The 23,710-nt window shown below is 50.1% G+C and overlaps 2 protein-coding genes across 27 annotated transcripts in view; one reads left to right on the forward strand and one right to left on the reverse strand.

Moving 5' to 3' along the window:
• Positions 1–11,912, forward strand: part of VIPR1 (vasoactive intestinal peptide receptor 1) — a 39,108-nt gene extending 27,196 nt beyond the window's left edge. For 6 of the 11 annotated variants that reach the window (XM_003826050.5, XM_034956203.4, XM_008951481.5 and 3 more), the window contains 7 exons: positions 990–1,143; positions 1,682–1,742; positions 2,014–2,080; positions 2,453–2,544; positions 5,185–5,314; positions 5,553–5,594; positions 6,300–11,912. In XM_003826050.5, the coding sequence (XP_003826098.1) occupies positions 990–1,143; positions 1,682–1,742; positions 2,014–2,080; positions 2,453–2,544; positions 5,185–5,314; positions 5,553–5,594; positions 6,300–6,491 (738 nt within the window). In that variant the 3' untranslated portion in view covers positions 6,492–11,912. The remainder of the gene's footprint in view (positions 1–989; positions 1,144–1,681; positions 1,743–2,013; positions 2,081–2,452; positions 2,545–5,184; positions 5,315–5,552; positions 5,595–6,299) is intronic. The other 5 variants (XM_008951479.5, XM_034956206.4, XM_034956208.3 and 2 more) reach the window with 2 other exon arrangements.
• Positions 11,913–18,165: 6,253 nt separating this feature from the next.
• The window catches only part of SEC22C (SEC22 homolog C, vesicle trafficking protein), a 60,615-nt gene continuing 55,070 nt past the window's right edge, over positions 18,166–23,710 (reverse strand). For 9 of the 16 annotated variants that reach the window (XM_024928301.4, XM_063602274.1, XM_034956212.3 and 6 more), the window contains one exon: positions 18,166–23,648. In XM_024928301.4, coding sequence (XP_024784069.1) covers positions 23,448–23,648 — 201 coding nt within the window. In that variant the 3' untranslated portion in view covers positions 18,166–23,447. The remainder of the gene's footprint in view (positions 23,649–23,710) is intronic. The other 7 variants (XM_055109731.2, XM_063602277.1, XM_063602279.1 and 4 more) reach the window with 1 other exon arrangement.

Raw genomic sequence — 23,710 nt, forward strand, 5'->3', positions numbered from 1 at the left:
GAATACCTTCCAGTCATGCCAAGTGGGCCACCCAGAGCCCCGTGATTGCTCTACTCATGGGTCTCCCTAACTCCTTCATGGTCCTCGTCTGCCTAAGAAACCCATTCTTCCACTCAGTCCTCTGAACCCCAGGAGGAATGGCCACCCCTCCCCTCTCCTCTTCTTCTTCATTTCTACTTCCCCCTCTTCCACCCTCTTCTCAGTCCCAGTCTCCCTCCACACTTCCATCTGGGCCCCACTCCACAGTCCACAGCCCTCCACTCCCCCACATTGAGCAGACTCTTGCAAACTCAAGCAAGAATTCTCCCTCATACCTTCCAGCTACCTTCAATACAAATTGGCATTAGATGAATGAGTGGGTGGGGTGGGAGTGTGGATGGGCAGGTTGGTGGATGGCTAAGTAGGCAGCAGGATAAATGGGTTAAGTAAGGAAGATTGGACAGATGATAGGCAGAGGGGCAGGTAGGTAGATAGGTGGGTGGATGCACAAGTGGATTGATGGGTGGGTGCAGAGATGAATGGATGGGTAGATGACTGAGTGGGTTGGTAGAAGAATGGAGAGATAGGTGTGTGGGTGGATGGATTGATAGATGGGAAGATGATAGATGATGGATGGACACATGGATAAAAAATGGATAAATGGGTGAGTTGATAGTGAATGTCTAGTGGGTGAGTGGGTAAATAAATGGATACATGGATACGTGGGTGGATGACTGAATGGGCAGATGGGTAGATATATAGATGGGAAGGTGAATAGATGAATTGATGGATGGATAATTAAAATCACCAGTTTATCCCAAAGTATCAGAGGATCTAAAATTAGGGAAAATGGGAAAACCAATGAGTACATTTTTAAGGGGATAATGCAAAACAACAAAGAGATTAAGTTGGCTGCACTGCAACTGTGTTTGTCCCCCCAGACACAGGTGTGGGCAGTCAAGGACCCTTGACAGCCCCAGTGAACCCCGTCTTTTCTCCTCCCCCTGCAGGTGGGCTGTAAGGCAGCCATGGTCTTTTTCCAATATTGTGTCATGGCCAACTTCTTCTGGCTGCTGGTGGAGGGCCTCTACCTGTACACCCTGCTTGCCGTCTCCTTCTTCTCTGAGCGGAAGTACTTCTGGGGGTACATACTCATCGGCTGGGGTATGGTACCAGGGAGGGCTTCCAGGCTGGGGACAGAGGGGGCAAGGCCTGGAGAACTCCCTAGGGGGAGGGTGCCCACCCAGCTTGCAGTCCTACGTCTTGCTTAGCTGCAGGTCCTGCCTGCAAGGATATCAGCCAAGGGTCAAGAAAGTCCTCAAAATGTCTGAGCCCAGGACAAGTCCCTCAGGTTGCAGCTGCACCTAGGGCTGACCTGTGGGACAGATTTTGTGAACATCTTTCCATTTCCCTTTAGCTCCCGAAATACACAGGGCCACTGCTAATCTATAAAGGGCCTCTGTCACAATTAGAAAGAGAATGTCCGTCTAGGTAGACACAGCCCTTCAGGCATACAGCTTCACCCCCTCAGTGGAGCATCCCTCCGTGGTGAACAACCTGTGCAACCAAACACAGTAGACTGACAACCCACTCTTTTCTCTCTCCCTCCCTCTCCCTGCTTTTCTCCAAAATCTCTCCCTCATGCCCTCTACCCCTGCTTCCTGTGCCCTCTCTGCTCTTTCACTCTCCCTGGGCCTGACAGGGGTACCCAGCACATTCACCATGGTGTGGACCATTGCCAGGATCCATTTTGAGGATTATGGGTGAGCTGCTGCCCCACACACTCCCCCGGCTGCCATCACTTGGGCAGACCCCCTGGGTGGGATGATAATGCCATCTGGCCTTGGTGAGTGGACAAAAACCACAGCTCTCGGGCCAGAGGGGAGGCTGGAGGAGGACCTGGGGAGCAACAGACTCTGGGCCCGGGGTTGCTAAAGTGCTCGGGAGCAGAGCTGGGGACAACTGGGGGAGGTGCTGCTGAGTCTCTCTCTGGCTGAGGACAATCCCTCTCATTCCTCCCCACGGTCTGCTCAGGTGCTGGGACACCATCAACTCCTCACTGTGGTGGATCATAAAGGGCCCCATCCTCACCTCCATCTTGGTAAGATACCCTCCCACCACCTAGAGATGGGGAAACAGGCCCAAAGGGCAGGCAACTTAGCCCAAGGTCACATGGGAAATTAGTATCTAGGTCAGAACTGAAACGTAGCTTCCTAATGCCCAATGCAGGATCATCCCCACCCCTGTCCTACCAGTTCTTCCTTGAGCGTAAGCGGATTGGGAGCACAGTCCTTAGGGATTTGAAGGAGGTAGAGTTCCCGGACGACCTGCCCAAAGGGGAAACACCAGAGGAGAGGTAAGATAGAGAGAGGGGCAGCAGGACCCTGGGAAAGAAGACAGGCCAGCAGTCGAGGGGCCTGAACACCTCAGCCTTCCCACTCTGACTGCCCGAACTTGGGTCCCCACCCACTAGGTAAACTTCATCCTGTTTATTTGCATCATCCGAATCCTGCTTCAGAAACTGCGGCCCCCAGATATCAGGAAGAGTGACAGCAGTCCATACTCGTGAGTGTGGGCCTAGTGCCTCAGCCCCCGGTACCTCCATCCCCAGTCCTCAAATCATCCCACATCTCCTTGAAGTCCTCCCACCCCAAACATCCAGAGTCACCAAAGAGCCACATTGTTCTTTCCCACCTCCACCATGGCCTGGCTCAGCCCACCACCATCCCCTGCTCCAGCCCCAGCCTCACCAGGCTGCACTCAGAGCCCCATGCATGCTTCTCCTGCCCACACTCACCTAGCATCCTTCCCAGGTATGCATCTGCTGCCAAGCCAGGGAGCTCAAGAGGACACCAATGACCTGTGTCTTGTTCATACCATGTGCCCAGTCCCTGGCATGTGCCTCACATGGAAAAAGGGTGCAATAAACACATAGTAGATGAATGCCCTGGGGGAGACCCCAGTCCACCAATGAGACAGCCATGTTCGGGACTCAGTATTCCTCAGTAATAATGATGACACCTGCAGTTTACATGCCAGGCACATGCTAAGGGATTTCCATGCATCATGTCATTTCATCCACACAGTCCCCTGCAAAATTATCTTTACTTTACAGGGAGGAAACTGACATACACTCCCTTCTCCTTGAGGGTTTTGGAGCAGGTCACCATGGGCAGGGAGAAGGGGGCACAATGTCCATGGACCAGGGCTTGGAAAGGTGTCAGGACTGTTCCCCCTGCTTGGGAGGACTGGAGGAAGAGGCAGGTTTTTTTGCGGGAGCAACAAGGCTTGAAGACAGAGCTAAAGAAACATGAAAAATATGAAAAGGGAGGCTGTGGGAAGGCAAGTAGGGTCTGCATGCTCATAGATGGGAGTAGGAGATTGAGTATCAGTGCTATTGACACAAGACATACCTGGGACGTCCCACAAGGCCTTCCAGTCCTGGGATTCTTCTTGGCCTGGCTTCTCTTTGGAGAGTCTGTGCTGTGGTTCTAAGATTCCTGGCTAGAATGTCACACACTGCTGGATTTAGGATTCTATTCTGGAATCCTGTGATTCTCCCTGATGAGACTAAGACTCACATTCCTGGTGTGACTGCATTCTCTCCTGCCAGGTGTGTAGGTGGAGCTTCCCTTCCTGTCTGAGAAGGAAAGGCTGGGGGGCGGGGGGGCATCTACAGTCTGCTGAGGGGCAGCACATCGGGCCTGTGCACCCTTATCCTATCCTTTGCCGATGGGACCTTATTTCCCCCAACTTACAATGGTTCAAAAGGGCCTGAATCTGAGGCAAACAGAGCTGGCCATGGTCAGGGCCAGGTCTGTGTGGTGAGACAGAAAGGAAACAGTTGTCAGCAGGCAAAAGGGGTGGGGGCAGTTGGAGATGAAGCTCCTCAAGGAGAGCTGTCAGCTCCCACTCTCCACCTCCCCATAAGCCTTTGATTTAAAGAAAGCCTCCATCTGTTAGCCTCCAGTGTGTGGGATAGTTTTGCAGCCGAAGAGGGGTGGGCATTGCTCAGGATCTTGGCATGGCTGAGAACCAGGTCCAGGAAGGAGTGGGAGGGGCAAGGCCAGCTCCTCTGCCCCCAGCTTGCTGTGGGACCTCAGGCCTTGGGCTAGACTTCCTTGGACTGACTGCTAAGCCAGGAGAGACAGAGTCAGAGACCCTCCCTATCCACACCCCACCTCTCCTAGCCAGGGAGCAATGGGTTCACACTGCCTGGATCAGCTATGAGGTCAGGTGGCTGGGAGGCCTGAACCAGGAAGAGCTCTGGGCCACGGGAGGCGGGTGAGCATTTAAAATGAATGCTGACCCTACTGAGCACACAAAGCTGTGAAGAAGGAGCTGGTCCTTCAGAGCACGCTGGGAGTATATGCACTGGTGTGGGGAGGTAGGAGGAGGGGGATGCAACCCCAGAGAAGGTGGCAACTTCTGGAGAAGCAGACACAGCAGAAAAAACACAGATAGAGGGCGATACTGATTAATTTTGAGTTGTCCCTGGTGATCAGGTATGAACTTGGGTCCCCATCACCCTCCCAAGTGGCCCTGGGCATATGTGGTCAGCACCCAGTTAGAAAGACTTGTTTCCTAGTATGTCTTCTCTCATGGTCTCTCGTGGATGCACTATACTTCATAGTACCCAAAACACTTCCAAGTTCATAGTGGGCCTCTGTTTCTATAATTTGACTATGTCGAGCATACACTTACTGCATTATACAAATTGGAAAAACTGAGACCAGGAGAGGAGGAACCAGAATCTCTTGTTGCCTAAGAGATTTTCTACTGCTCTTGATGGCTGAGAGCATCCTCTACTGCAATGATGAGGTAAGCCTCTCCTAGACCAGGAGGCCCAGGCAACAGAACTCCCAATAGTGGATTTCAGCTAACATGTCCCTGTTAGCATCATTCTCACTGGCCTCTCCTTTACCTCTTACCCTCTCTCCTCCAGAAGGGTGAGAATAGAGGGGGTTTCTTTCTCTCTCATGCTTCCCTCCAGGCCAGGAGGGCTGGGGGCAGAAGGGCAGAGGCACTGCAGCTGTGGAACAGGAGCAGACAAGGGCATAATATTCAGAGGAACCTACAGTCCATCCTCACACTTCCTGGTCATTGTCCCCATCTTCTGTGCCTCCAGCTGCCCCCATGCCACACCCTATCATATCCACATGTGTGGACACACATACCCATGGCCTGTCCCTCCCCTGTCTCCAGGAGGCTAGCCAGGTCCACACTCCTGCTGATCCCCCTGTTTGGAGTACACTACATCATGTTCGCCTTCTTTCCGGACAATTTTAAGCCTGAAGTGAAGATGGTCTTTGAGCTCGTCGTGGGGTCTTTCCAGGTATGGGCTGTTGACTTAAGGCTGCATTCTTCCCTGGCTTTTAAGGGAATTCAACCTGGAGTCTTGGCCCTTGCCACTGGATTCCAATCTTTTTACTGTAATAAGTATTAGATAAGCACCTACTTTGTGCTTAGCTCTTTCCTTAACCAGGGGAACACAGGGGCTGGAGCCAGGGGTGGGGCAGGGCTGGGGGCTTCTGATCTGTCTACCTCACCTCTCCTGTCATCTTCCTTCTCAGGGTTTTGTGGTGGCTATCCTCTACTGCTTCCTCAATGGTGAGGTAAGCCCCTCCCAGTCCTTGGGGCTCAGGCAATGGAACTCCCAGGACCAGGGTCCAGAAACATTGGTGGGATATGTGCAGAGCAAGGACGGGTTAAACCTTGCTGCTCCAAGTATGGTCCTCAAACTAGTAGCACTGGTGTCACCTAGGCCCTTGTTAAAAATGCGCATCTCTGGGACCACCCCAGACCTGCTGGCTTAGAATCTGCATTTTAATAATTATTTTAAAAAACAAACAAACAGCTTTTTACTAAACCCCAGGGGGATTCCTGTGCACAACAGAGTTTGAGAAACACCTAGTTAAGTGGCTGTGTGCAGTGAGTGGGGAGGGGTGAGGGCTTCCAGTGAAGGTTGAGTTGCTGTGGAGCTCTGGTTACATTGCACAAAAAACCCACTCAAGTGAGCTGGAGACCCAGGATGGGAAGAATTGGAGTACAGTCACCCCTAGGCAGCATCCCTCCCTCTCCCTGGACTGTATTCTAGGATCCTCTCTGCCTCTTACCTCCTGCCATTCCAAGGCCTCCTTCTGAACCTGGCCTCAACCCAGTCCCAAGTTTGCACCGCCCGAGGCAGCATAGGGGTCCCTCCATTTTGATTTCCTGAAGAGAATAAGACTGGCTAGTTCAGAACCCTAAGTCCAGGGCAGCCCAATCAGCAGTGGAAGAGGCTCCACAACAGCGGGCCTGACCACCTTCCCCTCTCCTAGGTGCAGGCGGAGCTGAGGCGGAAGTGGCGGCGCTGGCACCTGCAGGGCGTCCTGGGCTGGAACCCCAAATACCGGCACCCGTCGGGAGGCAGCAACGGCGCCACGTGCAGCACGCAGGTTTCCATGCTGACCCGCGTCAGCCCCGGTGCCCGCCGCTCCTCCAGCTTCCAAGCCGAAGTCTCCCTGGTCTGACCACCAGGATCCCAGGGGCCCAAGGCGGCCCCTCCCGCCCCTTCCCACTCACCCCGGCAGACGCCGGGGACAGAGGCCTGCCCGGGCGCGGCCAGCCCCGGCCCTGGGCTCGGAGGCTGCCCCCCGGCCCCCTGGTCTCTGGTCCGGACACTCCTAGAGAACGCAGCCCTAGAGCCTGCCTGGAGCGTTTCTAGCAAGTAAGAGAGATGGGAGCTCCTCTCCTGGAGGATTGCAGGTGGAACTCAGTCATTAGACTCCTCCTCCAAAGGCCCCCTACGCCAATCAAGGGCAAAAAGTCTACATACTTTCATCCTGACTCTGCCCCCTGCTGGCTCTTCTGCCCAATTGGAGGAAAGCAACCGGTGGATCCTCAAACAACACTGGTGTGATCTGAGGGCAGAAAGGTTCTGCCCGGGAAGGTCACCAGCACCAACACCACGATAGTGCCTGAAATTTCACCATTGCTGTCAAGTTCCTTTGGGTTAAGCATTACCACTCAGGCAGTTGACTGAAGATGCAGCTCACTACCCCATTCTCTCTTACGCTTAGCTATCAGGTCTTCAAAGTGGGCTATTCTGGAGTTTTTGTTTTGAGAGCACACGTATCTTAGTGGTTCCCCACCGAAGTAGAGTGGCCCCAGGGTCAGTCTGGTGGGAGGACGGTGCAACCCAAGGACTGAGGGACTCTGAAGCCTCTGGGAAATGAGAAGGCAGCCACCAGCGAATGCTAGGTCTCAGACTTAGCCTACTTGCTCTCCAAGTCTCAGTGGCTTCATCTGTCAAGTGGGATCTGTCACACCAGCCATACTTATCCCTCTGTGCTGTGGAAGCAACAGGAATCGAGAGCTGCCCTCCTTGTCCACCCACCTATGTGCCAACTGTTGTAACTAGGCTCAGAGATGTGCACCCATGGGCTCTGACAGAAAGCAGATACCTCACCCTGCTACACATACAGGATTTGAACTCAGATCTGTCTGATAGGAATGTGAAAGCACAGACTCTTACTGCTAACTTTTGTGTATCATAACCAGCCAGATCCTCTTGGTTATTTGTTTACCACTTGTATTATTAATACCATTATCCCTGAATCCCCCTTGCCACCCCACCCTCCCTGGAGTGTGGCTGAGGAGGCCTCCATCTCATGTATCATCTGGATAGGAGCCTGCTGGTCACAGCCTCCTCTGTCTGCCCTTCACCCCAGTGGCCACTCAGCTTCCTACCGACACCTCTGCCAGAAGATCCCCTCAGGACTGCAACAGGCTTGTGCAACAATAAATGTTGGCTTGGATTGGCTTGGTTCCCCTGGTGGTTGATGTTCTCATATGGCCTAAAATGGGACCAGCTTCCAACTTGGAGCCATCTTCCTCCACCCAAAGGATGGGTGATCTAATACATTACTGAAACCAGATGCCTCCACTCTTTTGGCTTTTGACAGAAATCCATATTTTCATATGAGGCGCTCACAGTTCTGAGGGCCTTCAGCTCCCATCTTTTTGAGTGGTATCCTCTCTCCTCTGAGTGTGATGAAGACCAGGTCCCCATTGTGTCCCCCCACTCCTTAAATCCAGCCAAGAAAAGACCATTCTAATCTCAGATCAATACAAAACAGCTGGCAGAGCTGCCCAGGGTCCCAGAAATGGTTGAGTGTGAGTGTTTCACAGGCCGCAGACATTGCTGCAAACAAGGGTCTAGGATGACCATGTTGCAATTACCCAGGGCTCAGCTAAGAGGAGGTAGGTAGTGGACAAAACAAATGTCACCAACACAAGTTGAGTGAGCAGAGACAATATGGCACTAATAAAAAGGTTTAGACACAGAGGCAGTATGGCAAATAACATTAGTCAGCAAGAGATGTCTCCAAAGCCGTTGCCCATGCTGACCTTCTTGGGTCCCACCTCCTGCAAACTTGCTAGAGGAGCAGGAGAGGGATGTCAAGCTGGTAAAATGTGGTCAGAATGGGCTGGCAAAGGCTCAGATCTGCCTGCCCAGCTACTTCAATGCCTTGTCTGACCCAGTACCATTCCAGGACCCATCATCAATGACAGTTCCAACCCAGTATCCTCAGAGGCCAGAGTCAGGGGTGTTCAGGCCAGAATAGAAGTGACTGTGAGCCATGGGCAGAGGCACCCCCAGGGAAATGCCCTTTGATCAGTTGCCCAGCATATCCAGGAGTGGCACGGTCTCTCCATCTAGATTCACACTCCATGCCCTGCCCTGTGCATGGTCAGCCATAGGATCGAGAAAGAGGCACTGTTCCTAACCTTGACCTCAGGTACCCCCAGGCCTGCTAGAGAGAACATTGTCAGTAGCCCCCACCCCTGCCCAGACCAACAGTGGTGACCACCAGTGAGGTACTGGTGGTGGAGAGCTGAGCTGGGGCATCTAGAACTTCTTTCATTCTTCCCTGAGCGTCTTTTTTTTTTTTTTTTGAGATGGAGTCTCGCTCTGTCGCCCAGGCTGGAGTGCAAGTGGTGTGATCTTGGCTCACTGCGACCTCCACCTCTCAGGTTCAAGCAATTCTCCTGCCTCAGCCTGCTGAGTAGCTGGGACTACAGGCATGCACCACCACGCCTGGCTCATTTTTGTACTTTTAGTAGAGATGAGGTTTTGCCATGTTGGCCAGGCTGGTCTTGAACTCCAGACCTCAGGTGATCCGCCCACCTCGGCCTCTCAAAGTGCTGGAATTACAGGTGTAAGCCACGGCACCCAGTCTACTGACCCTGAGCATCTTGCATTCCCGCCACTCCAAGGCATAGGAGTTGAGAGACAGGGGACAGACAGTCTGTCCATGTTCCCCTCATCCAATTGGGGCATGCCACTCTCTCTCTCTCTCTCTCTCTCTCCCTCTCTCTCTCTGGTTTCCCTCCTCCCACTCCCTACTTGGTGCCACTCTGAACTGCTTCCAGAGACCCTGTCCACCCCATACTTCTCAGTAAGGTCCAGAAGACCCAGCCCTTGTCATTTAATCCCAATTCTGCTTCAGACTTTCTCAGAGATCATGGGCAGGTCTCCTCCTGATTATGAATCTCTCCATCCACCTGCACAATAGGGAGTGTTCTAGATGACTTTGCTTAGTCCCTGGCTAAGGCACAGATGATTAATGACGAGGGGCTGCCCAGAGCCTTCTGCCACCCACTCTGCCCCCCTGGGCTCAGGGGAAGGACAGCAGCTGGTGGGAGGAGCCCCAAGAAGTTGGGGGCTAAGGCATACACAGAGGATGGAGGCTGTGCAGAGAACAAGGTCAGAGATCTGGCAGGACTCCTTGAGAGATTAACTCAGGCCAGTAGAAGAAAGGAGAAGGGAGAGGGGGACAGAAATGCGGAGGAAAGGGCAGCACCTTGCCTTCCAGGTTAGGACCCTATAGACTGCCTGGGCTGTGTGAAGGCTGGGAGGGGCCCCCATACCACACTGTATCTGCCCCACCCACCACAGTCCCTGATATCCCCCCGTATTCGTGTGTCATGGCTTTGGGGTAAGGCAGACAGCCTGGGTAGGGGACCAGTTGTCAGCCAAGAGGGTGGAGAGTGAATGAAGCAGAGATCCAAGATGTGGGCAACAAAAGGGAGGACATAGGTGGGGCCCTGCTCAGAGAGGTTACTGGGAAGGGCAAAGCTTAGTGATGGGCACTTAAGGATGGCGAGAAGTTGAAACAGTCTCCCAGGCCGGAAACAGCCGTGGAATAATGGGGTTGGCCACAAGCAGGACTTTTCCTGGTCCCCTCCTTCTCCCCCTGCCCCGCCCACTCCCAGGTCCCTTGCCAGGTACCTGTCCGGCCAGGCCAACTCATCTCTATCGCCCCCTGGTGGATGCTTCAAGGACTTCACTAAGATTGACCTTAGTGCCCAAACACCTGGGTGGAGGCCCATTCCTAGGAGGCCAAGTGATCCAGAGGGCGGGCCTCTCTCCTGAGCGCCATGCAGAGTGAGATACAAAAGGGAGGAGGCGGCGAGGCAGTGAGGCCGCAGGACTGGTTATCAGGCTTTAGTCTGAAATTAAGGCGACCCGGGGCCTGGCCCTTAGACCCAGGCCACTGACCTCTGCTGCACACAAACCCTGCCTCAGACCCAGCTGTAACCGCCGATAGAGCCCAGCCTCTGACTGGCCACAGGCTGGACCCTAGCCACTGACTGAGCCCTAAGCCCAGTCCCTGAGGGCAAAGCCCAGTTGACTCATGTGGGTACCTCCTGGGAAGACAAGGACAAGGAGCACCCCACCATCCCTGTGCAGAGAGCCACCATCCCCTCCATGGCAGAGGTCACCATCTGGGCGATTCCTGCCACTCCAGGGCATGGGCTGCCCAAGGAGGGTGGCCAGTTTGCCAGCAGTATGGATAGGGGACGGTGTCTCAGGGAACATCGAGGTGGTCTCTGAGGGCTAGGTAGGGGTCTCTGGGTCCCAAGAGAACATGATGGGTGCCAGGGATACCTGAATCCTAGAGGGCGGGCATCAGGGGTCCTTTGCAGCAGGAGCACAGTGGAGGCTTCCTAAGTGAGGCCGAGGGGATGATGGTGGGTTTGGGGCGGGCCACTCTGGCTACTGAGAAGGGCCCAAGGGGCAGGCTGGGAAAAGCTGCCAGTCCCCCATCCAGGTGGGGAGGAGGAGGGCTGGGGAAATGATGACCTGGTTTAGGACATGCTGAATGTAATGTCTGCAGGACATCTGAGGAGAAGCTCTAAGGCAATTGGAATCAGGACCCAAAGTGACAGAGCTCAGGTGGCAGGTGGGGACAGAGGGCAGCCCCCTTGGGGAGGGGTGTGTGGGGAGCGTATATCCCCAGGCAACCCCATCTGCTGTGCTGGCAGGGGTGGGGTGAAGAGTCAGAATCAGCCCCTCCATTCTCACCACTCACCCAGGGCCTATTTTAATGAACAATGACCCAGCCTCTCCCAATGTGGGAACAGGAACTGCTCTTATCTCTCCCAGGGGAGGGGGCCGGAGCCACAGCTGGCAGTCATTAAACACTCCAATCAGGCCAGGGATGGCCAAGATATTAATAGGCAGGAGCCAATGACCCTGGAGACACAGTCTCCTAGGAAGAGGGACAGTAACCCCAGTAGGCTATAGGGATAAGGAAGACAGGTCAGAAGGCCACCCTGGCAATGCCCCAGCCTCTACACAGGACAGATGGGGTAACCAAAGGCCAGAGAAGGGAAAGGACATGCTTGAGATCACCAGGAAAGTCACTGATAGAGCCTGGCCTTGAACCCAGTTCTCCAAACTTCAGAGCCCTGCCTCTTCCATTACACAGATCATCATAGGTGAGACCATTAGGGATGCCCTCTGTGGAAACACATGAAGAGCAGGCCTAATCAGTGACACTGATTCTTTGTTTAAAATCTTGATATTTTGCTGATTATATATGTTTTGCATTAATTTTGATATTTAAAAAATATTAGATTAAAATATTATCTTGATCACTGAGGTTTTTTTGCCACCCCTTTCAATTTTGCACCTGAAGCAAGTATCTTGCTTGCCTCACTCTAATCCCAGCCCAGCTCCCGGGTTCCCAGCATCCCCGTGTCCCAGGATATTAGCATGGAAGAAACTCTGGAGAGCTCCAGACTGGTCTTTATGTGTCTCAGAAGGAAAGGATCCTGTCAGGGTGATGTCTACTAGAAGGAGGCAGCTCCAGGGCAAATTCAGTGGCTCAGCAATGTCACCGCAGATGTAGGTATTTTCTGTCTGTCCACTCTGCCATCTCAGTATGTGGACTTTCATCCTCAGACTTACCCCCTCATGACTGCACAATGACTGTTGCTGCCCAAGCATCATGTTCCCACAGAACCCCATCCACTGGCAGGGAGGAGAATTTCCTCTATATGTCTCCTTTTATCAGGGACAGTCATCTATCCCAGGACCCACCTTTCGCACACTCTCTTCAGGCCAGGATTAGGTCACATACCCAAACCACAGCTGCAAAGATTGGTGAGGGTTCTATAAGGGAAGTTGATCTACTGAGAAAGAAATGTGGATGGCTGCTGAGTAGGTAACCAACAGAGTCTGACTCTCAGTCTCTTTTTGGACATTTCTTGGGATAAATGTGTGATCTTTCATATTCCTCCACCTGAGCCTGGTGGTGCAGTATATGGGGGAGGGGAGAGATCCAAATCAGTCATGCTTCAGTGTAAGAGACAGAAAACATTCCGGGTGTTTTGTACAGAAAGAGATTGAGTGTAGGGAATTAAATATAGGAAGGCTTGGAGGGCTGGAAGTTTGGGTGCACCTCTATCCATGGTCACACCATTGCAGCTGCCACCTTGCCGAACATTACTGCCAATATCTCGGTTGCACATCCATTAAAGCTAGTGACAAGAAAGCAGAAGGAACATAGTGTCCTGCTGCTGCAGAAAACTCAGGTCTGCCATATCCCACCCATCAGCCACCACGCTGCAGGAAACACAGCCTTTACTTTTCTCTGCTTCCCAACTGTCTTGGTGGTGCTTCCCTCTGGCAGAGCCTAAGTTGCATCAAATTCCTAGCAGTGAGAGAATTCCGGAAAGGAAGCCTTGAGCCTTCCAACCCCAACGAAGCAGGGGAACATGGAAGGGGCTAGAGAAGAGGCTGAATGCCAATAGATAATTTCTAGCACAGCGGCTCAGGTGGCATTGTAGCCCAAGTCCCAGAAAACAGAGCCTGAGACAAGGGCCTGTGACCAGGAAACAGAAGAGTGAAACGGGGAAGTGAGGAAAGCCAATATAAAGGTGAGTCATCAGCCCGGGCAACATGGTGAGACCCCATCTCTGCAAAAATATTAAAAAATAAAAAATTAGCCGGGTGTGGTGGTGCACGCCTGTAGTCCTAGCTACTTGGGAGGCTGAAGTGAGAGGAACACTTGAGCCCAGGAAGCTGAGGCTGTAGGGAGCCATGATTATGCCACCGCACTCCAGTCTGGTGACAGACCAAGACCCTGTCTCACGATAAAGGTGAGTTATTGCACTGGCCACTACTGGGGCAACAGGACTCAATTCACTGGGACCCTCCGCAGGGCTGGCAGAACACGCCCAAAATTGTCCTCCTGAGGGACAGAGAAGGAAAGCATTAACCACTGGCTCCCAGCCTCTGTTGCTCAAGGTTTGCCCACGTTAGCCCCCTCACTCTTCCAGGCTTGACAGGCATGAACAAGAAGCAGGTTCCTGCAGGCATCCCATCACATAGTCAGAGGAACTCCAGGGCAGAAAGGGCCAGCTATGTGGTAGAGATAGGGTGAGGAGCTGTCGGGATCCCCCACCAGGAAGCTGGCTAAGGTTGGCCAATAGGGAATGAGGCAGAGGACCCAACACAGGTGGCCTCCTGGGGCAGAGAAGAGGAGCCCCACACAAAGGTCCTTGTGCACTAAGGTCTGCATAGACACTCACTGGCCCTGCTGCCAAGGTCTTTGGCTGGGGTACTCATAGCTGCTCTCTTGGCTGCAGCCCCAGGGTCTACCCAGCTGACTTGGCCCCACTGAGGCTCACTCTGGCCCCTCACACCGCTCCAGGCTCAGCCATGCCATCACCCAGCCTTGGGTGTGAGCTTCCCCCCGCCATGGCCTCTGTGGCACTCACTTCACCATTCACCATGGCAACACCATGACAGATCCACCAGTTCCAACTCCGCCACCTTTCTCATGCCCCAGGGAGCATGCAGGAACTTCTGAGTCCCTTCCAGGCCTCTGGGAGCTGAGGGTAGCTTGGTGGTGTTCACTCAGATCTACTTGGCGTTAAATTTATAGATCCACCATTTTATCTAGAAGGGCCACTTAAGGGGCACAGGTTGCTTGGAGGACTGACTTCCTAACACAGAGTGGGACACACACACCCTCTGTTTTCAGGTTTCAATGTGTCCCTTCAATATTTCCTAGGTAATGAGACCAGGTGGGCTTTCCTCCCTTCCTTCCATCGTCACTTTCTCCTTGCAGAGATGACATACCCCTCCTCCACCTTTCCCCAGGTCATAATGGTGGAGGGCTTCAGAGGGATATAATCTCAGGGGCCAGGTAATGAGAATGGTATCTGTTTAATGTTTTCAAAGTATTACCATCATATTTTCATTCAGCAAATAATTACTGTGTGCACAGTTCTAGACACTGAGGATGCAGTGGTGAACATGGCAGAGCCCTTGCCCTCATGGAACTGACCCTCTAATGGTGGAGACAGATAGTAAATGAGAAAAGTTACAGAAAAAGAAGGCAGGATGAGGGTTAGAGTGAGGGGGGTGCTCTGTTAGTTGGGGTGGCCAGAGGGAATGACAGTGGGGCAAGAGCAGGTCATTCCCCCTCCCTGATGATCAGAGGAATTTAAACCATATGCATCAGAGCTGGGCCTCAGAGATCTTGCAGTCCAGGTCAAAACATCCAGTTCCCTGCCTCTGCAGAAGCAGCCTGGACAGTAGCTAAGGAGAACCAGGTGGCCTGGGGCCTCAGCAGGGTCTGAACTCCCCTAGGCAGGGGCTCAGGGGCTGACCAAGCAGTAAGGAGAGGATGCCTGGCTGGATATGGTGAGGCTTGTTTCTTGGGTCCCTCATTGCAGCAGTGACCCAGGCCCACAGACTCCATCTGGATGTGGAGTGTCCCCCCCGCCCGCCTCCAGCTCAATGTCCTCGGTGCCAAGTGACACAGAACAAGCAGCTCTTGAAAAGACTAATATTTACTCTTCAAACAAGAGCTGGCACAGGCTGTTTCCTGCAACTGGCGTCTGACTCGCCCTGTGGGATGGACACAACAGGAGGCACTCCGGGAGATAGGCAAATGTCCCCTCAGACGCCAGCATTCTGTATGAGACGATGTCTGTGAGATGGGGACAGCATGTTCCAAGGTTCCATTAGACACATCTCATTTCTGCCCGCACACCTCACAGTGGAGAGCTCACTGCCTCTCCAGCCCCTGCTGGACAGCTCTGTGAGAAAGTTCATTCTAATGCTGGCCCTGTGTTCCTTGCCCCGGCCCTTGCTCTGATCCCTGGGGCCTCAGGAAAAGCGCCTGGAATAACCCCCAGGGCTGGGGGAATAAAGGTCCTGGTCACCTTTATTCCTCCCACCCCCACCCGCCTCTGGCTTCACTTCCCCAGGCCCACACTCTGGGCTCTGTGGCCAGAACAGGCTATTTCTGGGTTAGGAGGAAGAAATTGCCTTGAGGGCACCTCTGTCCCCCTGCAGCTGTGTTCCTTGTCCTCATGAGAGCCCTTTAGCTGAGTGCCTCATATGGGAAAGTCTTGGCCAGGAAACTGCTGGTCAGACGGCTCGAATATGAGAAGGAGAGTCCCTAGTGGCTTGGGGGTCAGAACCAGCTCCCCCTGCCCACTTTCCCCTCTGGAATCTCTCCTCTCTGCTCTTCCCCACCCAAGCCCCCCATGGCTTCCAGAGCCTTCCCTGACCAATATAACCCCAGGCTTGTTTCCCCGCCCCTTCCCCCACCACTGCAGCCCTGTGCAGGCTTAAACACTCTGGCAGCATATGGGGCTTTAGGGCCCCCAAAGGCCAGCCTTCTTAACCTTGTCATGTCAACTGCAGGGCTGGGCAAGGCCAGGACAAGATCTCCCAGGGGAAATGCAGGCCCACCCCATTCTCCCAGAGCTCTCAGAACTGACTGCTGACACAAGCAACCCTCTTTTTAAAACAATTCCTTATTATCCCTATACCTAACTCCCAAGCTCCTGGTCCCTTGTAAGCAGCCATTCAAGTGTATTTAACATGTATCTTTTTGCATATATCCTCACAAAATATTTTATGGTCTTGTATGCATATATTTCTTATCATATAACGGTTGTTTTTGACTCAGCTCTAAGTTTTGAGGATTCATCCTTGTGATGTTACATCTAAATCTGGTACATCTGCCTGCATCGTGATGCTCTGTGGTGAGCCTGCACACTTTCTTTCCATGATGGATACACAGATTGCTTTCCACCAACACCAGTAAGTCTTCAATGAACATGTCCCCTTGAGGATCTGTATAAGAATTTTCCTGGGACAAATAACCAGAAGTCAAATTTCCGCTTCACAAGGTGTGCACTCTTAACTTGGGTAAGTAGGCTGTATTAGTTTGTTTAGGCTGCCCTTAACAAAGTAGCACAGTCTGGGTGGTTTAAGCAGACATTTATTTTCTCATGGGTTGGGACTTCAACATGTGAATTTTGGGGGAACAAAATTCAGCTCTTAACAGTGGCATGGCTCTGCAGATTGGCCGTGCCTCTCTACTCACTGCCACCTCGCACGAAGTCCTGCATCTCCACACTCCCTCTTGCACTTAGTGCCATCCAGCTTTGCAAGATTTGCCAAACTCATAGGTGTGAGGTGATGTCTTATTGTTGTTTGAATGTGTATTAATGATTTGAAATCTCTTCATATGCTTATTAGCTTTTTAGGTTTTCTCTTCTGTTAATTGTCTGCACATTTTCTAGTGGGGTTGCTCTTTCTTGCTGATTTACAGGAATTTCTTCTGTTATTAATCCCTTAGTGGTTTCTGGCATCATAAATATCTCCTCCCATTCTTTTAACTTTGCCCATGAAATCCTTATTTGTATATAGTCAAATTCATCAATCATTTTGCCTTAAGGCAGTCCTTTTCCGCCACAAGCCACAAAGATAATCTTCAAGTTCTGCAACATATTCCACAGATTTTGCCGTCCACATTTGACTTAAGAAGTCCTTTTCCACCACAAGCCACAAAGATAATCTTCAAGTTTTTCAATGTATTCCATAGAATTTGCCGACCACATTTGATCCCAGCAATGTCTTGGTGCTGACTCAGCAGAGCCAGGTGGGCTCCTTAGAGCCTCTCCTCCACTAGCACTGCCCAAAGATGCTTGGCAGCTGTCAGGTAGCACTTCTGCTACCTGGCCCCCTCCAAGGGGTAGGCCCCAAGAAAAAAGAAGGCAACTCACCAGCCAGAACTTCTCATCCAGCCCTCCTGGCATAGAAGGAACATCTTTTATTCTTTGTGGGTATTGCCAAGTGGGGGACAGCCACTTGTTTCCTCCTCAGGGGAAACAGAGCTCCAAACTTTACTGTCACTGGCTCCCTAGAACAAGCCTCAGCTTCTCAACCTGAGCAAAAAAGTGGTTGAAGCAGATGGTGTCTGAAAACTATCAACTACCAAATCCCAGCACCCAATAACTCAGATGTTTATTTTGGAAGTCACTGCCTTCCTCCAAAAGATTCTGATTCAGGACAGATGGTGCAGAGACTCTTGGAGAGTGAATTCCCCAATGTGTTTAGAGGATGGTCAGGAGAGGATAGTGCATTTGCTTTCTTTCTGGGAATTTTATTAGCTGCTATAGGAACAGCCTTTGCTAAAGGCCACCTTCCCTTGGCTGGAAACCTGAGGAGGTGGCCAGCAGCTGCGCCCCCTGGTGGCCATTCTGTGGTCAGGCTGGTCCTGGGAGATGAAACTTCACCTTCACAGTAGACAAGAGCCCAAAACGCAGAGCACGGAAAGTGCCTGCTGCACATAGCAGGGCAGGGGCAGAGCCTGCAAAGTGGGGAGGCCTCCCAGCCCCCAGGGCATTGTTGTGACTGCTATTTTCGTTGGGGGTTAGTACTAAAGACTATTTGAGCCCTTGCGCCTGTCTAGGCCTCACTGGACAAGATGACCTGACTTTCACTTCTTTCAACAACCCCCTCCCATTATGTCAGGCCCACATCACACTGTCTAGCAAAGGATCCATAACTCAGAATTTTTCACATAAGTGCAAAGACACATGTTAATAAACACTTTAGATTTATTCTGCCATTTCTGAAGCCACCTCATTTAATTTATTTATACATAGGATATAAATGGCTATACATTTTTACACACTTTTATACAAGTTTAGGTTGTACTATGAGTTTGTTAAAATGTACCCATTATTTACTCAAAATATTTATTGTTACAAGAAAACCGTAAGAAGCTTGTGTAACATGAACAGCAAGTATTTAAAATGAATATGTAAAGTAAATGGTTTTGCCCTGACTAAATCAGCCTCAGTATTTTATGCTTTTAGTAGAAAAGCCCATTAAACAAAATAGAATCCTGGGGGATCAAATCATATGAATGATTCATGAAATAACACTTCTGAAGCAACCCCAGAATCATATAAATGTAAGGGTTAAAGGTCATATGTACTAAGCATGGGTCAGAGGAATAGAATGGATTTGTTAATTTTACCCTAAATAAAAGGCGTTTGTGGGCAACAGCTCTGCCATCAATACACATGGGCAGATGTTTCCGAATCCAGCCATTCCCAGATTTCACTGACAAGCCCTTTTCCACAGGTTCCCTGCTGATGAGATTTCCCCAGCAGCAGAAGTTTGACATCACTGCTCCCGGATGGGAGAATCAGAGCTCTCCTCATTTGGGTCAGGGGTGGCTGGCTCACGAGGTTTGGTCCAACCAGCAGAACCAGCTCCTTGGATCCTGGAATAAACCAAACATCAATGGTACCATGCGCTCTGTGCCCAGGGAGTGAAAGGCAGGTCCAGGGTGGGAAGAAGAGGGGCTGCTACCTTTTGGAGTGAAAAAAATGAGGTTTACACTGTAGTATAACAAAATGCCTTTTTGTAAAGGCCAGAAGAAATGGCTGTGCTGTGCTGCCTGAAGCAGAAAAACCTTCATGTACCAGGTGAATGTAAAGCCTTTCTCCTCCCACACACAATGGATTCACCCAGTATTATCCTCCACTACCACTTTTGACCCTCATAACAGCACCCTGGTGGGGGGGGGGGGCAGATTGATGTTATCACCATTTACCAGATGAGGAAACTGAGGCCTGATGGGCAGTGATTTGTGCACTGCGACATAGGACTCAGTGAAGAGCCTAGCCAGCTGACGGTCAGCTGACTGGTGCACTCTTTCCCTCACCTTATCTCTTAAGGGCACAGCTACACTCTTTCTCCACCATTATTAACACTCACAGGGCACAGGTAGAGCGTCCCCAGACCTGTGCAATATTCTACACGAAAACATTTGGAATGTGAGCAATGTCTGAACAGGGGCTTGCCAGGCACATCTGATCACCATAAATGCTCCCACCCCTGCCTGTCCTCACTTGTGCTGCACTGTGCAAGCAAGCAGCAGGTTCTCAGAAGGCCACTGTCCTGCATGTTACAATGAGTGGCCAACTCCTTCACAGAACAGCAAATAGCAGCCCTGGCTACAAGGTGCAGTGTGCAACCCCCATATGCCAAGGGGCAGCTGCTATCTTCCAGCAGAGAGAGAACCCCCAGCTCTGCTCCCTACCTATGCCCTGCTTCCTGTGCCTCACACAGCCAGCCTTGCTGCTGGCCTGCTGGCTGTTGTCTTTGACTCTGAGCTGTGCTGACCACCAAGAGTGTTACTCCTCTCCAAGACTTGACTCCCAGGCATGGGTGGGAGAGTTGAACCTCAATGCAATCTGCTCCCACTCTGAAGCTCGTCTACCCACCCCATTTGTTACAATTAAAGATGGTTTTCTCATCCCTCCAGACACTCCAGTTTCAGCCTCTGTCTCCAGAGCTGGAGTGTATAGGGCAGAGGTAGAAAGAGGCAGGAGAGTTGGAGAACAAGAGCACCTAGAACAAGCTCATTTAATCAAAATGCTTAAATGTTTTAATTCCAGCATTCTCCAGAGTTCACAGAAAAGAGGGATGCAAGCCCAAAAAGCAAAAGCAGGAGCTTATGGTCACATGCCTCCAGCTGCAGGCAGTGGGGCCTCTGGTACTGAGAGGGAATGCCACCCGAATATGCCCCAGCTGTATCCACCCAGGAAAAGGAAAGCCAGGTACAGTCCTCATCACAGTAAGACTAGCCTAACAGGGGAAAACAGATTTACATGTTTCGTTCATTAGCATATTAGGGAAGGGGAAACCTTTTGGGCTCTGGCCCCGTGGTTGGGAAACCCTTCCTAAGAGCACGGAGCCACACTCTGGCCTTGATACAGTAGATGGGACTTAACACACTCTGATGCTCAAGGCCTTGCAGCATCTGATACCAGAAGGCACCTCTAAAGTTTTGTTTTCAACATTATTTCATCTATTCCCAGATCTAGTCCAGTGATGTCAGCTGCACAGGTAGCATTTAACTACTGGGAAAACAAAAGTGCTACAACAACAGTGAGTCCATGGTGGAGTGAGGATAACTCCTGGGATTTGGAACCAGTTGGCTGGTATCAAGGATCACACAAGAGGCTATAAACCTCCAACCCTGAACCAAGTCAAACCTAAGCCTGGGGATTTCTCTCAGATGAAATCACCAGAACTTCTTTCCTATTTTCAGTCTCTTCCTTCAGTGAGCTGAGGATTCTTTTAGCTAGCTGGATTTCAGTCAAACAATGTTTTTGTGGTCATTACTTGTACTGTTTTTCTAGTGCATCTTTTCCCTTTTGTTTGCAAAAGTCAATCTCACCCCATGTAGATGTTAACTGATATCCACACATTCGACCTGGTGTGGATAACATCTCTGGTAGTGCCTCGGTGGTCAGGAAGCATTACCAGGAACGACTCATCTTCAAGGACCGTTTCTTTACTGCCTGCTGAATATGGATCATAGGCTCAGATGCCCAAAGCACGTGGGGTACAGGTCTACATGGCAACCCAATGCCACACAGGAAAAGAAAACAGTCCATTTTTAAGCCGTTCTTACCGACTTTTTTTTTTTTTTTTTTTTTGAGACGGAGTCTTGCTTTGTCACCAGGCTGGAGTGCAGTGGCTCGATCTCGGCTCACTGCAACCTCCACCTCCCGGGTTCAAGAGATTCTCCTGCCTCAGCCTCCTGAGTAGCTGGGGCTACAGGCACAAGCCACCGTGCCCAGCTAATTTTTGTATTTTTAGTAGAGATGGGGTTTCACCATGTTAGCCAGGATGGTCTCGATCTCTTGACCTCGTGATCTGGCCACCTCAGCTTCCCGAAGTGTTATTGACTTTTAAAGCTTTTTTGTTCTTCTCATTTAAAACATTTTACCTCCCCTCCTTAACTTCCCATTCTATTTCACCATCTCTTCAAAATTGTCTCCCAGAAAAACTGAAAATTCACCTGCTGGGTATGCAGAAAATTATGCAGATGTGAAATCAGTGTAGAGACAACTTTGGAGTTTATGTCTGAGTATGTTGCCCATATAATTTTCATATTCAGACTTTTTAGAGACAGGGTTTCACTCTGTCACGCAGGCTGGGGTGCAGTGGCGTGATTATAGCTCATGGAAGCCTCAAACTCCTGGACTCAAGGGATCCTCCTGCCTCAGACTCCCAAAGTGCTGGGATTACAGGCATGTGCCATCACATCCGGCTAATTTTTTTTTTTTTGTAGACATGAATCTTACTATGTTGTCCAGGCTGGTCTCAAACTACTGGCCTCAACTGATTCTCCTGCTTTGGCCTTCCAAAGTGCTGGGAATACAGGCATGAGCCATCATGCCTGGCCCATATCCAGATATTTTATGTTTGGTCAAAAATAGAAAATTCTATTATAAAAAATAAAGTTACTATGGCAACATTTTCCCAACATAGTTCCCAGTATATAAACTTATTTTTCTTAAAATGATAACAAGGTAGCTCAATAACAATACAATACCAGTGATAACCAAATATAATTGAATTTTTCTAAAACTACATTCTTACATTCCCTATCCACTCAACTCTTGTAATGGTTTTCCACTTTTAAAAACTATCAAAATAGGATTTTTAAAAATGTATCAAGACCACATAATGCAGTTGAACACTCAAAGTGTTCCATGCAACTGTGGTTGAACTATTCAGATTCCAGACTTCTACCAAGAACAATCCAAAGAGCAAACTCCCAAAATGACCTCCTGCGTGGTACAAAACAAGCCAGGCTGAAATTTCGGGAAACCTAAGGGATCTTATCCAGAACCATATTTTGGAAAACTGTGATCAATCAATTTTTTGACAGTGAAAGAGAGTAACTTTCCAGAGTATGTGTTAATTATATCTCTATCAAGCTTTAAAAAGTTAACAGCTACTTAACTCTTGTTCATAAAAAATGAGGCCCTCAAGCTAATTAAGATGACTGGGAAAGGTGCAGAGGAGTAATTAATTTTGGAGGCGCTCTGGGAACAGGTACACAGGGTACAGTAGTCATCATAATTAAAACAACAGGCACTCAGCTCTACTGAAAAGGCTGATGACAGCAGCCCCTCCCAAGCGGATCTGTAAAGTGCCACTGAATCCATGTTCATTCACCTACTCCAGGTTGTGGTCAATTGTAAGTAATCCTGAAATTCTCATTTCTGCTCATGCTGACAAACTTATCATCTAGAAGTAGTGGTTATTCAATTAATTTTTAAAATATTCGGATATACCCTGCAAATAAATATAAAACATCTCTGTACCCAAACAGTCCCACCACTATAAAAGGTTACATATAAATTAAATAAACTCAGATTTCTTAACCATTTTCTCAGCTTAAGTTTGCCCTCACCCTAAATGAAGTCCAATTTATATCCAAAATATAATTAAATATTCCAAAGGTATATCAAACCTAAGATATCGAAAAAATGTAAACAAAATTTATCTAGCTTACATTTATGAACCATATTTTTAGGTTTTTAATTCATCCTGTACTGACCCTCTGGAAAAAAAAAACTAATCAAGTTATGTTTAGACTGAAAGCTGATTTGGATTTTAAAGTGGTTCCTTGGAGACAACTCTCAATTACTAAAACCAGTGTTATTGAATCAAGTGGTTTACTGTATCATTCAACTTAAAAGACCAAAATATTTCCTTTCTCTCTTCCAATAAAGCTCTTTCTGGATGAGCCCCCAGATCCAGCTGTCCTAAGTAAACGTGCTGAACTGGCTGGAGATCCTGCAGTAATGCTTGGCACAGAACCAAGGCTGGGTATCAAGCAACCTCATGACTTCCACTGCAACTGTTTAACATCCCCAATTCCTGGTTTTTCAGTCCAGTTGGCTGAAAAGGATGGAAACTGGAGTGTAAAGTAGAGAAGCAGAAAGAGAAACATAGATTGATCCTCAAAAGAAAATCAAAGAATCCATTCATCACAGTGTCATCCTCATACTCCACAGTCAGACTGCTTCTCCTGAAGCTGCCTTGTTAGTATCTGATATGAAGACAGAAAAGCCACTCCTATGTGGAAAAGGATTTGCCAGAGGTTCCTCAGCCCGTGCAGGTACATGTTGCCCAGGCAAATAAAGAGCAGCATAAGCACCACCTTCATAGTCCTGGCTGGACTGTAGAACAGGTACAAATAACACTGAAATGAGACCAGAAGAGGAATTCCAATCAGAGATAAAATGGCCACTAGATCATATGCAA

The sequence above is a fragment of the Pan paniscus genome, chromosome 2 (assembly GCF_029289425.2).
Source record: "Pan paniscus chromosome 2, NHGRI_mPanPan1-v2.0_pri, whole genome shotgun sequence".
NCBI classification, from domain to species: Eukaryota; Metazoa; Chordata; class Mammalia; order Primates; family Hominidae; genus Pan; species Pan paniscus.